Source organism: Peromyscus leucopus, chromosome 4 (assembly GCF_004664715.2).
Source record: "Peromyscus leucopus breed LL Stock chromosome 4, UCI_PerLeu_2.1, whole genome shotgun sequence".
Taxonomy (NCBI): Eukaryota; Metazoa; Chordata; class Mammalia; order Rodentia; family Cricetidae; genus Peromyscus; species Peromyscus leucopus.
Genome location: NC_051066.1, coordinates 7,098,218 through 7,111,322, shown reverse-complemented (window position 1 = coordinate 7,111,322; position 13,105 = coordinate 7,098,218). Strand labels below are relative to the sequence as shown.

At 53.4% G+C, this 13,105-nt stretch overlaps 1 protein-coding gene and 2 non-coding genes across 12 annotated transcripts in view; all 3 read left to right on the top strand.

The window, feature by feature from the left end:
- The window catches only part of Prrc2b (proline rich coiled-coil 2B), a 99,635-nt gene extending 87,431 nt beyond the window's left edge, over window positions 1-12,204 (top strand). For 6 of the 10 annotated variants that reach the window (XM_028884680.2, XM_037204574.1, XM_028884676.2 and 3 more), the window contains exons 26-32: window positions 379-476; window positions 1,588-1,715; window positions 2,056-2,296; window positions 4,538-4,693; window positions 5,116-5,207; window positions 7,117-7,198; window positions 8,483-12,204. In XM_028884680.2, the coding sequence (XP_028740513.1) occupies window positions 379-476; window positions 1,588-1,715; window positions 2,056-2,296; window positions 4,538-4,693; window positions 5,116-5,207; window positions 7,117-7,198; window positions 8,483-8,614 (929 nt within the window). In that variant the 3' untranslated portion in view covers window positions 8,615-12,204. The remainder of the gene's footprint in view (window positions 1-378; window positions 477-1,587; window positions 1,716-2,055; window positions 2,297-4,537; window positions 4,694-5,115; window positions 5,208-7,116; window positions 7,199-8,482) is intronic. The other 4 variants (XM_037204575.1, XM_028884682.2, XM_028884681.2 and 1 more) reach the window with 1 other exon arrangement.
- Window positions 50-134, top strand: LOC114703846. The gene has a single exon (XR_003736197.1). It is a non-coding gene; the product is annotated as a small nucleolar RNA SNORD62 (small nucleolar RNA).
- LOC114703845 lies at window positions 3,923-4,007 on the top strand. The gene has a single exon (XR_003736196.1). It is a non-coding gene; the product is annotated as a small nucleolar RNA SNORD62 (small nucleolar RNA).
- Window positions 12,205-13,105: the final 901 nt, after the last annotated feature.

The following is a 13,105-nucleotide window of genomic DNA, read 5'->3' as shown; positions in this document are numbered from 1 at the left end:
CACTGGCGTTATGCCTGTGACTGGGGATGTTAAGGCCCAGCTGCCAAGGTCTCAATGATGCAGTTCCAATAGATCCTTCTGACCCTCCACTGTGGACTCAAAGCAGGGAGATGAAGAGGACAGAGACTGAGAGACCCAAGCAGCTCTCTTCCTTAGTAAATGGCCCCCAAAGGCCCAGCACGGCTGGTGAGTGGTTAAGAGGTCAGGTGCTCTTCTGTTCCTGTACTGGCCTGGATTTCCTGAGATGTATGTTACAGCAGAGAATCACGAAGCCTCTGCTCACATGTGTCCTCAGCCCGATTGCATCCCCTGGGGAACATGGCCGTGTGCAGTGGGGAGACTTGATTCTTTCCTGCTTTGTCTGTGTTCGGTTTCCAGGCAGCCACCTCCCACCTCTGTACCTGGATGGTCATGTATTTGCAAGTCAGCCCCGACTGGTTCCTCAAACGATACCTCAGCAGCAGAGTTACCAGCAGGTGAGGGTAGGAAGCCAGGTGGCCAGAGGTCAGAGGCAGCATGGCCCTGGTCACTCTCTGCGTGTCTTTGCTGGTGATCTTGTCCCCTGCCCCATGTGATACCCTCTACTGGCAGACCAGGCACCCAGAGAGCATTTGTAGAAAGGGTCTATGAGAGATAAAGAGGCACAGGGTCACACATCAGGTTCTGTTACTTCCTTCTCAGAGTCCTTGCTTCTCTCACCTGGGGATCAGCTACAGTAGGGGTACACTGGTAACAGGGGTCCCCAAGGGCCTGAGTCTCTGGGCACAGATGCGTTAGAAAGAGAACGTTTTAGAAACAGGCAGGGTGTTGGCTTTGCACAGATTGGCTTTCCGTCTGTGCTGCAGGCTGGTCTGTCTTGGAGCCTCCTTCCAAAGGCTGGTGCTGGCCTCCTACACACCCTGGCCGTGTGCTTCCTACTGCCAGTCCAGAGGCTGGAGCTGCCCTCAGCTCTCAAGGCCTGCTGTCGTGCTTAAGTTTTCTAAGATTTTGATCCAACTAAATGAATCTTAGTGCCCCTTTGCTCTTTAAAGGTTTGTTTTTATTTTATGAGTATGGGTATTTTGCTTGCATGTATGTGCCCACAGAGGCCAGAAGGCAGTATTGGATCCTCTGGAACTAGACTTACAGACATTTGTTAGCAACCATGTGGATGCTGAGAACTGAACCCAGGGCCTCAGCAAGAACGATTGCTTTTAACCACTGAGCCATCTTCCTAGTCCTTATGATTTTTGAGTCTTACTCTCGAGTGCAGGCTGGCCTATAACTCACTGTTTAGTCCTGGCCGACCTGGAACTCAGAGCACCCAAGGACTGACATTACAGGTATTAAACACCACACTCAGCTTGCACGTATCCCAAAAAGGATACCCAAAATTCACCTCCATTGATGTGGATAACTGGGCTCATTTCTACCATGTACCTTTCTAGTGTTAGGGCTACACCATGCCTTGGTCTTGCTACCGATCTTTTGCTGTGGGAAGCCAGATCAGATGGGTTGGGATGAGCCCTTGCTGACCCGGCCAGGACCCGGTGGAGGTGGGGAGGCGTGTTGGGGTCAATGCAGTCATCACCTGGCTCTTGTTTGCAGGCTGCCACTGCCCAGCAGATCCCGATCTCCCTCCACACATCTCTGCAGGCCCAGGCGCAGCTTGGGCTGAGGGGTGGGCTCCCCGTCTCCCAGTCCCAGGAGATCTTCAGCTCCCTGCAGCCTTTCAGGTGAGAGACGTCCATGCTGCCCTGCTGAGGTTGTGTGTGCTCCTCTGCTCTGGGGCCGGAGACCAGGCCATCAGATGGTCTCCACTCCTTTCCAGCCCATGTGCCAATGCCAACACCACCCCAACCACCATCTCCCTAGCTCTCTCTCTCAGTATACATGATGGCTTCAGCCTTAGGCATCATTTATCTTCCTGGCCTGTGTCCCTAGTCCCCAGGTCGGCAGTGTCAGTCTCTGGAGAAGCAGGGATCTGTTAGCGAGTCCTTGGTCCCTGTGCTCACCAGTGGTGAAGACAGTCATGTGCTTGCTCACCTGGTGCTGACCTCCCTCTGGCTTTTGCAGGTCTCAGGTGTACATGCACCCCAGCCTGTCGCCACCCAGCACTATGATCCTCTCTGGGGGTACAGCCTTGAAACCCCCATACTCTGCGTTTCCTGGCATACAGCCCTTGGAGATGGTGAAGCCACAGTCCGGCTCACCCTACCAGCCTATGAGTGGAAACCAGGCCCTGGTCTACGAGGGCCAGCTCGGCCAGGCTGCCGGGTTGGGGACCTCCCAGATGCTGGATTCCCAGCTTCCACAGGTCAGTTTGGTTTGGTTTCTCACCAGCCTCCTCCTTCCTCAGCTGCCTCCTTGTGTGTGCTGATGTTTGCATGTGTGTCTCAGCTGCAGAGACTCCTGTAGTGGTCCCCACATCACTGTGTTCTGACTTAGCTCTCCTCCAGAGCTCTGCTCTAGAGACGTTCGCAGCCCCCAAATGGAGGCTGTGGGGGTAGAAATGGGCGGGTGTCTTTGTTCCCCCCACTTCAGCCTGAATGGACCTGCCCTCTCCACATGCTGGAGCTTCCCACTGCCAAATCTGTTATTGACCCTTCCTTCTCAACCTCGGCCCCGCATGGCAGCTGAGTGGCCCTTCCTTCATTTGGGCCCCTGGCTTACCCTCTTACTCCATCCCGAGGCTCTTGACCATGCCGTAGTGTAAGAGTCACACACAGTTGGCAGCCAGCTCTGCAGAGCTTTCTCACTAATAGCTCCCAGGGGTCTGGGTCCAAGGACCCTGCACTCCTGGAAGAAGCTCTCCTCTGCCCAGGGAGGAGACCCTCAGAGCCTCTCCTTCTGTCCCCCACCAACCCTACATCCTAACAGTCACTTCCTGCTGCTTCTCCCATGCGGCCCCTCCCCCATCGCCTTGCTTCCTGTGGTCCACAGGGCCCATGGCCACACCTCCCCGCCTGTGTGCTTCTGGACCCCAGCAGCATCCGGTCCCTAGGAAGACCCTCTCATCCTGCAGGCCGCCCTGGCTAGTACTCTTCCCTTTCCTGTCAGTGTAGAGGTAGGCTCAGTGCCGCTCTCTAAATCGAGGAGGTCCTCTTTGACTGCACCCCAGCCACCCATCACAGCCTCACCCGGTCATCCCTGACTCTTGAAGCCATCTTCAAGACATTATCCTGGCTCCCCTTTCTCCTCCTTCACACCCCTCCTCCCCCGCCCTTGATTGTGGATGCTCCCTTCAGTCCTGTCTTGTTCTCCTTTCTGGTCACCATCCAAGCACTGCTCATTTCCAGATTCATTTCTTTTTTTTTTCTTTTTTTGAGACAGGGTTTCTCTGTGTAGCTTTGGTGCCTGTCCTGGAACTTGCTCTGTAGACCAGGCTGGCCTTGAACTCACAGAGATCAGCTTTGCTCTGTCTCCCGAGTGCTATGATCAAAGGGGTGCGCCACCACCGCCTGACCCCAGATTCATTTCTACAACCCTGCGTCCTCTGCTGACTCCTGGCACTGCCCCTTGTATCTACTGGCCGATCCAGCATGCTGGGTCCAAGGCTCAGTTTCCCTCCAGTCCTGCGCATCCAATCAACATTCTCCTCCATCCTGTTTCTTCTGCCCTCCCACTCCTGGTCCTTCAGCTGTTCCTGTTGCCTCTGCCTTTAGGAGAGATTCAGTGTTTGTCCACACGCACGCACACTCACACACACACACACACACACACACGCACGCACGCACGCACGCACGCGCACACACGCTCACTACACTGTGCCATGCTGGCTCTGCAGGGACGGACTTGCTCTTTGCTCCTTTTGCCCTTGGTCCCGATAGCCTGAGCTGTGAGCACAGCTGGACCCGGCCCAGGTATCACTCTTACACGACTTCATCTTTCACGACTTCTGTCACTGCTGCACTCTGCTCTGAGGCCCTGGCGCCACCACAAGTCTCAGTGATGCAGTTCCAATAGATCCTTCTGACCCTCCACTGTGGACTCAAAGCAGGGAGATGAAGAGGACAGAGACTGAGAGACCCAAGTGGCCCAGCCCTGCCCCAGTGCTTACCCCCTCTCCTCATCTTGTTCTGGATTGGGGATGTGATCACTTAGGCCCTGTGGGTACTGCTCTTCTGTCTGGCATGCTCCACAAGGGTCTCGGAGGCCTAATTTGGTCCTGTTTTCTGCCACTATTGGTACAAAGGAGTATGCACAAAGGAACGTAAAGAGAGACTTCTCGTGCGGCTTTCACTGGGGGAGCTCTCTGCAGTCTTCTTCCCCTCCGAGCCTGCATGCAGTGCCGTGCAGTTGTAGGCAGCGTGTCTCAGTGCTGTGCAGCGGTGGGCAGCGTGTCTCACACATTGTCCTGCATGCAGTGCCGTGCAGTTGTAGGCAGCGTGTCTCACACATTGTCCTGCATGCAGTGCCGTGCAGCAGTGCGCAGTGTGTCTCACACATTGTTCTGCTGTTCTCACTGCTCAAATCCGAGACCACCCAGCAGTGCTGTGTGTACACTCTCCGGTGCATGCTTTAGCATTCTGCCCCTCACTGTCCTGTCACCCAACAGCTCACGATGCCGCTGCCTCGGTATGGCTCTGGGCAGCAGCCACTGATTCTGCCACAGTCCATTCAGCTGCCTCCAGGACAGAGTCTCTCTGTTGGGGCCCCCCGAAGGATTCCTCCACCTGGCTCCCAACCACCGGTCCTGAACACCAGCAGAGAGGTAAAGGTGGCTCCAGAGAGGGGCTGTGTCTGGTCAAGACTTCTACCGCCGAGCTGTATTACAGAAAGTGCAGGCTCCCGGTGGCTCTCTCACACTGCGAAGTCTCCTCGCTTATGTGTAAACTAGTTGGGAAGACAGGTTCTGGCATGTGCCAGACTACCAGGCAGCAGGGAAGATGTGCAACCATCGCCTCAGCCAATGGGGCAGAGCCACTTGGCGCCCCCTCAGATGCAGGACCCACAGACTCTTAAATAAGGACAGGTCACTGGAGCTCTGATGTGGCTGGTATCTGGGTGATAGTCCACAGAGAGGAAATAAACACTAGGAATCAGCCCTCCCTTGAGCCTGGTTGGGGCTGGGGCCGTTGCGGGTTGGCTGGCTGTGGGCTGCTGAGTGACCATGTTCCCTCTTGGCCACTCTAGTCCGCTCAGATGGAGCTGAAAGGCTTCCACTTTGCCGACAGTAAACAGAATGTTCCTCCCGGAGGCTCCGCACCATCCCCGCAGGCCTACAGGTAAAGACGAACCCTGGGGGTTGGGGCTCATTGCTGAGTGTTCAATGTGTCAGGGAGAATGGTGCAAGAGCACTGTGGCGTGCCCCTCTGTGTGCCCGAGTGTCACTGCGGCATCCCTGTGACGTGCTAATGCTTCGGTTAACTGTGGAGAAAGCAGACTTGTTTCTAATCTGCAGAGTAAGCTGCTCTGAGGAGTAAGCTTTCTAGGGTGTCAGCCTTGCCCCAGGGTCTCTTGTGTGTATCCAAACTCACCCTCTGACCCCTATCAGAGCATTTTTTAATGCTGGGCGTGGGTGGCCTTTCTTCCCATACCACAAACTGGTACCCACTGTTTTCCTTGGTATGGGTCTCTACCTCTAGTAACCATCCATGTTCTCCTTCGCCTGATTCAGAGGTACCCATTGGGTCATGGCAGGGGCTCTTGGTCCCCCATGCTGGGCTGGGGACTTAGCTCTATCCCTGGGCCTGAGAGCATGTGTAGCCTAGTTCCTTGTGTTTGCTCATGGAATGGGACAGACACACCCGGTGTCTCTAGAGGACATTCAGCAATACACTCTGCAGGTAGAGTCCTTCCATCTCTGTGTCCCATTTTCACTGACCATTGGGCCTGACACCATGCAGGCCTGCACCGGAACTTCCTTCATCCTTTCTTTCCTTTGCATCATTACCATAGAGAGAGGGCTCATTAAGACCCCTCAGTTTGTCTTATTTTATATTCTTGCTGTGTGGCTTCTTTTTGTTTGTGCATGAGTGCATTTTGTTTTGCTATCATTACCTGGCAGAAGACCCATCCAGCAGAGCTGTGTGGAGGGCAGCGTAGCACAGTGTGTATGTCGAGGGAGGGGGAGGGACGGAGGGAGCTCACACCATCCTTCTGCCTGCCCAGGGTGAGTGCAGTAGCCTGGGTAGAGTAGGCTGTACGGAGGGAACAGCTCCGTCCTTGGGAGAAACTCACAGCCCTCTATCTGCAGATTGGGATATTTGGGAGTGGCAAGGGACCAAAAATGGTTTCTTGTCATCACTCCTAAGCAGTTCACTGTAGCTGCCATCTACATAGTGTTTGTATGCGGTCGAGAGAGGATTTTCAGTATACAGGAGGACCTGGATGGTGTGGGTCAGTGCAAAGCGCATGCGTACTTAAACTCTTGAGGCCCTTGGTTCCACACCCAGAACCAAAAGAGAGCATACTGGAGAACATGGGTATCTCTGTGGTCCTAGGAATAAAGTCTTCAGAAATGGAGAGGTTGCTGGAGGTAGAAACACAGGCATCATGGTGACTAGAGAGATTGCTATGACTTGTATAGTATTGTTTCCCAAGGTTGTTGGGAAATGGCGCAGCTGAGACATGGCCTGCAAAAAGGAGTCCTTGGTCATAAATTCCAGGGGTGCGCTCTCCCCAAGGTGGCTTTTAGGGGAATGGTGGTACCCAGCACCACACAGCCCCACACCCAAGAGACTCAACCACCTCTGCCTGGTACTCTTTTTGACCCAGGACCTTTTCCTCATGAAACATCTAATGGCTTTGGGGACTAAAAGCAGTTGTAGATTCCTCCCCTTCCCCCATGAGTGGAGATGAGAAACCCCTTAGTGCTGGTTGCAAGCCTTTATCTGGGCACTGCGTCACACTAGTCCAGATGCTCCACAGTGGCCTGAGGATGGCCACTGTCTATCTGTCCACAGCAAGGGCTGCAGCTCCTCTCCGGGTGTGTCTCCTGGGAGTGTCGAGGGCACTGGGGACCACCCTCCTCCCCATCCTGCATTCTCAGCTGTCTCAGGTCTGTGTTTTCTGTCTGCTAGGGCCTCTGGCCAGAGGGCCCTCCCTGGCTCATCTGCCTCTGTGTACTGCTAGGCTTTGCCTCCATCTCTGGTGACACGTGTGTATTCTCAACCCTGCCTTTGGTTTTTTCAGGCCTAGCTCTGCTAGCCCCAGTGGGAAGCCCTCTGGATCAGCAGTTAACATGGGCTCTGTGCAGGGACACTACGTTCAACAGGTAGAAGATGGCTTTCCAGACCCTGCAGCCCTGGACACTTAGGCCTGTCTCCCAGCGCCAAAGGAGAGGGGACTGTCCAACTGATGGATGCTTTTTATTAAGGGAAACATGCCCTAGTGCTTAGAGCTGGGCCACCCGAGTCCCTCCTGGCAAAAACACTTCTCTTGACGGGTGTCTGGATCTTTCCTTGTCCCGCAGAGAAGGGAAGACTCTGGTTCCCGTAAGAGGTGACACCAGAAGGCATACTGTCTCCAGCCATTCGGGGCTGTCATGGCGCTCTAGGAGACACGGTTAGGCCTGGGTTAGCTCAGAGGCTGGGGTGTGTGAGCTAGCTCCAGTGAGTGGTGTGGCATGTCTGTCTGCCTGGGTGGGACCATAGCTGGGGTGCGGCTTCCCCCTTTACAGTGAGGACTTCTCGGTGCCTTTCCCTGTAGTCCTTTTCTCTTCCTCCTGTAATGCTGGGCTGGGGCTCCAGAGTTCAGAACCTCAGTTCGGCCTGGGGCTTAATTTGTCACTGGCAGGCGGAGGTGTGAGACTGAAGGCGCTCTTTTCACCCCCTTTCCTAGTGTTCCTTGGGGAATCACTTCTCCTGCTGTGGGGTGGGTTTCTAACCCTTTCTCCAAGAGCTGAGGGTGTGGCTCAGGGATAGAATACCTCCCAAGCATGAAACCCTGGAGTCCATCCTTGGCATTGACAAAAAGAAAAAAAAAGAAAAACCACCCAACAAAGCTTCGTCCCAGAGTTTAGAACCAGTGAAGAGCAGACCTGCACTGGTCTGTGCAGAGCTACAGGCTAGTGGAACCCTGCCTGGAAATCTTGAGATCAAGTGTGGTCCTGGGAAAATGTAATTATTCAGAGCCACTTGGAATGGGAGCTTGACTGAATCATGGGCCAAGATCTGAGAGATCCAAGTTGGCCCCATCCCTCTACAGATAGGTGTCTGCCCAGGCCTGTGGGGTAGCTTGGCCTGCTGAAGGGGCTGTGTTCGCTTGTCAGTGGGGCACGGGGTGCACTGATTTAGAAAGGCCCTTCCCATCAGCCTTGGGACCTGAAATGCTTCACCCAAGACATGCTACTGCTGAGTTCTCCATAGAGCCTGGGAGCCTTCCTGCCTCTGAATCATGCACTAGTAGTGCCCATGGGAGGGGTCAGGGCAGTCCTGGCTGCACACCAGGCTCCCCTGGTCTTTTGAGGGTAGCTTTTGGTCTGACTCAGGAGCAGGGAGGGAGTGGTCTCTACACACCTAGCCCTGCAGTCACTGATTTTCCTTTCCTCTGTCCAAAGGCAAAGCGAGTGGATGACAAACCCAGCCTGGGAACCGTGAAGCTGCAGGAGGTCTCTGCAGCCGCCTCCCAGGTGAAGCGCACTGGAGCTATCAAGCCTCGGGCAGTCAAGGTGGAGGAGAGTAAAGCCTGAAGGTGCCTGGCATCTTTTGCCTCACCCTAACAGGGATGGTGCAGCACCACCAGCCTGGACAGCCACCACCTGACCTGGGACCTTGCCAGATCCACCATCCCACTGTCCTACCACTTGGCCTGGACAGAGCTCTCTTCCACTCCCGAAAGCTCCTGAAAGTTCCATCGTCAGCCAGCCCGCATCGTGGATATATGGCATTGACCTGCTTGCTTTGGTACAAGAGCAGACTCCCTCCTTCCCGCCCCTCTGCCCAGTGACTGTGGAGTGAGTCTCCTGTGCAGTGCAGATCTGCCCGCCCGCCCGCCCGCCCCATTCCCCAGGCACAGTGGTTTGGCAGCAGGGTCGTTTTAGCTGGAGGCTTATTGTTTTAAAAAGCAGCTACAGTTTTCACAAAGGGGAAGGAGAACAAACGACTAGCTGTGTCTGGATAGCTGAACTTATATGTCCTCTGCTGTCCTCTGCTCTGCCATCCCTGATGGTCTCCTTTATTTCTGTCCTATTTGACATGTCACAGCACTACCTTAAGAGGTGATTCTTAAGAGTGCCTCCCCCCCACCCACACACACAGTTGGCTAAGGATGTGAACAGTCCGTCTGGTTGGCCCCTTGCTGCCTTGGGTGCTGTGAGGTTGGTGTCTGAGTTCAGTTCCAACCTCTGGCCTGGAGTTAAGAATATCTGTTCTGGGCCCTTCTGAAGTCAGTGGACACACCACGTATTGGGCACCAGAGAGGAATTGTGGAGTTAGAGTCAACATTGTTTTCCAGATTGGCAGAGGTGGCCGAGTCACAGGCCCCACTCGGGAACTGTGTATTTGAGGCTCTATGCCTTAGCCCTCTGGGTGACTGTTCCCCACTCATTTCCTATCCTCTTCCTGCTCTGTCCTCCTGGATCCCTGTCCATCCATCCCTCACAGCTTAATCACCAAAATCAGTACATGAACATAGATGGACACCTGTAGAGTCTGCAGCAGGAAAGGCTGTGGAGCATTCCTCGTGTCCCTCCCAGCAACAGAGCAGGGTGTTGGAGGTGGTTGCCAAGTTACCTATCCATAGACACCTGGGCAGGGTCACGGTATCAGGGTGGTTTCTTAGGACTGCCCCATGCAAAAGGTTTCGTGTGAGCTATATGCTGGGCTTCTGGCTTTCACTAAGAACAAGGAAATCCTCCCGTTGCTGGAAGGAAAGTCAAGGGGGGGGGGTTCAAGCTGCTCAGCCCATTAGGATCCCCAGTTTACCACCACCTGCCTTGGCGAGCTCACCATTGGTGGCAGGGCTGGAACAAGCCTGTCTGTCCTGGGTGGGTGTGAGAAAGCATCCTCAGAGCTCTGCGGTAGCTTCGTACTGCCTTGTTAGTTGTTAGAAGGAAGCAAGTCAGCCCCCCCCCCCCCCCAGCAGGTAGTGCCACACTGTCCCTAGGGTCACCCAGCCAGGGCGTCTTAGGAAGCTTCATTGTGTCTGTAGCAGTCAGCTCTTCTCCCATCCTGCCTCCGCCCTCCAACCTTTATTCACGTGTCTTTGTCCCATCTCTTCTCCCTCCTCAGAGGCACTGCCCACTTAGAGAGCCCCTGGCACAGATCTGCCTGCGGCCTCATCTGTTCCGCTCACCCTGGAATGTCTGGTTACAGTCCCAGTGATCGAGTCCTCTGCCCCACTGCCAAGTCTCAGTAAAAGCCACACAGTCACCTCTACCTGTCCTTAGAAATGCGGCCAGACCCACCTCACCTAATGCTGGTGGACATTATGTGTCAAAAGAAACAAATGTTTTTCTTCAGAAGTTCACAGTCCAGATGTGCCCTTTAGATGAACCTGCTGTCCAAAGTGGCAGCACTTCCTATTTGAGAAGAAAGAGGAGGAGGTTGCCCATTACCAGTCCGTTCCCGCCCTGTATCCCTCCTGTCTCCCACCCCAAATAAAAACAAGAAACACTAGAATTTATTTATATGTATTGATGTTGTAGGTCTAGATGGAAAAAAAAAAAAAAGTAAATGTCCCACTGCTCTGTTTATATGTCTGAATTACTCTGCAGGAATGGCCAGGAGATTGCATGTGAAGTTTGCACTCACCACCTCTGTGACCTCAGCTGTGGGCTCCTCCCCTCTGAGATGCACATTTGCAATTAGAGACTCTGGGGACGGAGGGCAGGCTGCAGGCCTCCAGATGTCCCTGCCCTCCATATGATCTGGTCAAGCCAAGTTTTTAGTGCAGAGACGTTTTAAGGTGCAATATCTCTTCATGTGGTTTTTAGAGCCAAGCTCAAGGTATAATAGGACTTGGGAACTTACTTTGGTTTCAAACCCCCATCTTCAGATCATAGATAAAAACATAGGAGCTCTGTCAAGCCTTTGGTGGGAGCAGGCAAAACCCAGCCCCTGCCCTTTCTACTGCTATGATGGGTGGAGGTGGGGCAGAATCATTTCCTCCTGCCTACTGAAGTCATCTCCTGATGCTGGTGGCTTTGTTGGGGCCACTGATGGTGCGATCCATGGCGTGGCAACCAGGGATTCTTCAGTGCTGTTGGTCCTGAAGGTTCATCCAGCGTGGAATGTCGACTAGCTGAAGGCTGCTGCCAGCTGCATTCAGTCTGGTTTCTTAACAGTTGCTTTCCTTGTCTTATTCCCAACTTTACCAATTTCAAGTCCAGAGTTCACTTCTGGGTCTAGATTCCTTAAGGGGGAGAACGAGGAGGGTTGCATCCTGCATTCTGAAAAGCTGGCTCATCTTTGAAGCCCTGGCTGCTGTGCTGCTGCTCGATGGCAGGATGACATGTCAATGTTGGAGAGGTGACGTCGTGTATGAGTGACACCCAAGAGTCCAGGGCTGGCTAAGCCCACCCACCCCCACTCCCGACATCCATTGGTATTCAGGTCCATTTTGCCCTTATTTCCAGCAATGCGAACCTGGGTTAGAAGGCCTGTTGGGAATCTTTTACAACCAAGGACACAAAAGTGTATCCTCTGTTGTATTTGAGTGGGAAATGGAGACTTCTAGAAAGCCAGCTTTCTGTGAGCTGGCTTTAAGACAAGTTAGGTCATCTGGAACAAAGTGGCTCAGTGTTGGGGATGCGCACTGACACCTAGCTGTGTCGGCCCCCAGCTCTGGCTGCTGACCTTCCAGGCACATGACACCTGCTTCAGACCTGCAGCATCCCCAGGCCCCATCTTTGGCTTGTTTCAATCCCACAGCAGCAGTTCCTGGGAAGGCTCTGCAAGGCTCCTCAGTTGTTGAAAGGGGTCCTGTGCCCTCAGCTCTCAACCTCATACCTTTTGTAGAAAAGGATTTGGGGGGGTTGTTCTTTTTGAGGGTCTTCTTTTGTCTTTTGCTTTTCTTTTGGCCTTTCCTCTGTCTTTTCACTTAGACCAGATATTTGAAAGGGCAGACGATGCTAACGGTGTGCTGTGCAGCTTGTTTAGACGTGACTGGGGAATCGCCACGGATGGGAAATGGAATCGTGAATTCGGCCTTCCTCCCCTCCGGGTCAGTCCCCGTTGTTTCTCCTTTCAAATATGTGATTGTACGAGTTCTTTCCTTATGAAAGAACTCTCCTTATTTAAATAAAAAAGTATAAAAAATAAAGCCACACATGCTTTCTCAGGTTGTGTCAGTTTTATTTCTCAGGCACTGGGAAGATGGAAGAGGTCTACTTCCATAGCTTACAGACTAGGAGTGGCGGAAGTGCCTTGGCCGAGTGCTGCACTGGTTAAGTTCCAAGGAACCAGTCACCCAGGCTGGCGTCCTCAGAAAGAGCTTTTATAACACTGGTCTCTGGGACTCTGGGACGCTTGTCTCCTGTAACTGTGCTGGTTATCTTTACCCCTTAAGATGGGTTCTAACGACGTCACCAGTGTGCCCGGAAGGTGGCTTGGAGGAATGTAGCGAGCGCTCATAAACAATTTAGCAAAGACTGAAACGCATCGCAGTCCGTTCTTTCGGGGTCTCTGGGAAGGTCTACCAAGGAAGGAAGGAGCTGCAGATGATACAAGCTGATGCATCATATTCAAGGCCATTGTGTAGCCTACATTGCAGTCATGTTTTTCTTTCCCCTAGGTCTGAGGGACCCCTACCAGAGCATGGGGTATGGTTGAGGTGCATTTTAAAAATGGACAGCACTGAAGCCCTGCCCTCCCGGCTCGCTCCTGTCTGGACTTCTGTAGGAACTAGAGGAGTGCACTGGACTGCAGATGAGGTCGGAAAGGGCCACAGGGACTCAGATGGATTCAGGCAGTTGTACTTGGCTGTGCCATCACCGAGATATGTAACCTTGGTACAGGGCTCTCTCACTCTTAAGACACTCCCAAGTTCCTTATTTATAAAATGTGCTTTGTTAACCCTATCTACTGAAGGGGTGTGCGCTCAGGTCACCGGTAAGCGCATAGTGAGTTCTGGGCCAGCCAGGGTAAAGAAAAAAAGAAAAGGCAGTTTGCATGCAGAATCCCAATCCCTCAGACTCCAAAACCACTTGCTACAAAACTGGACAGTGTAGTAACTACAGACA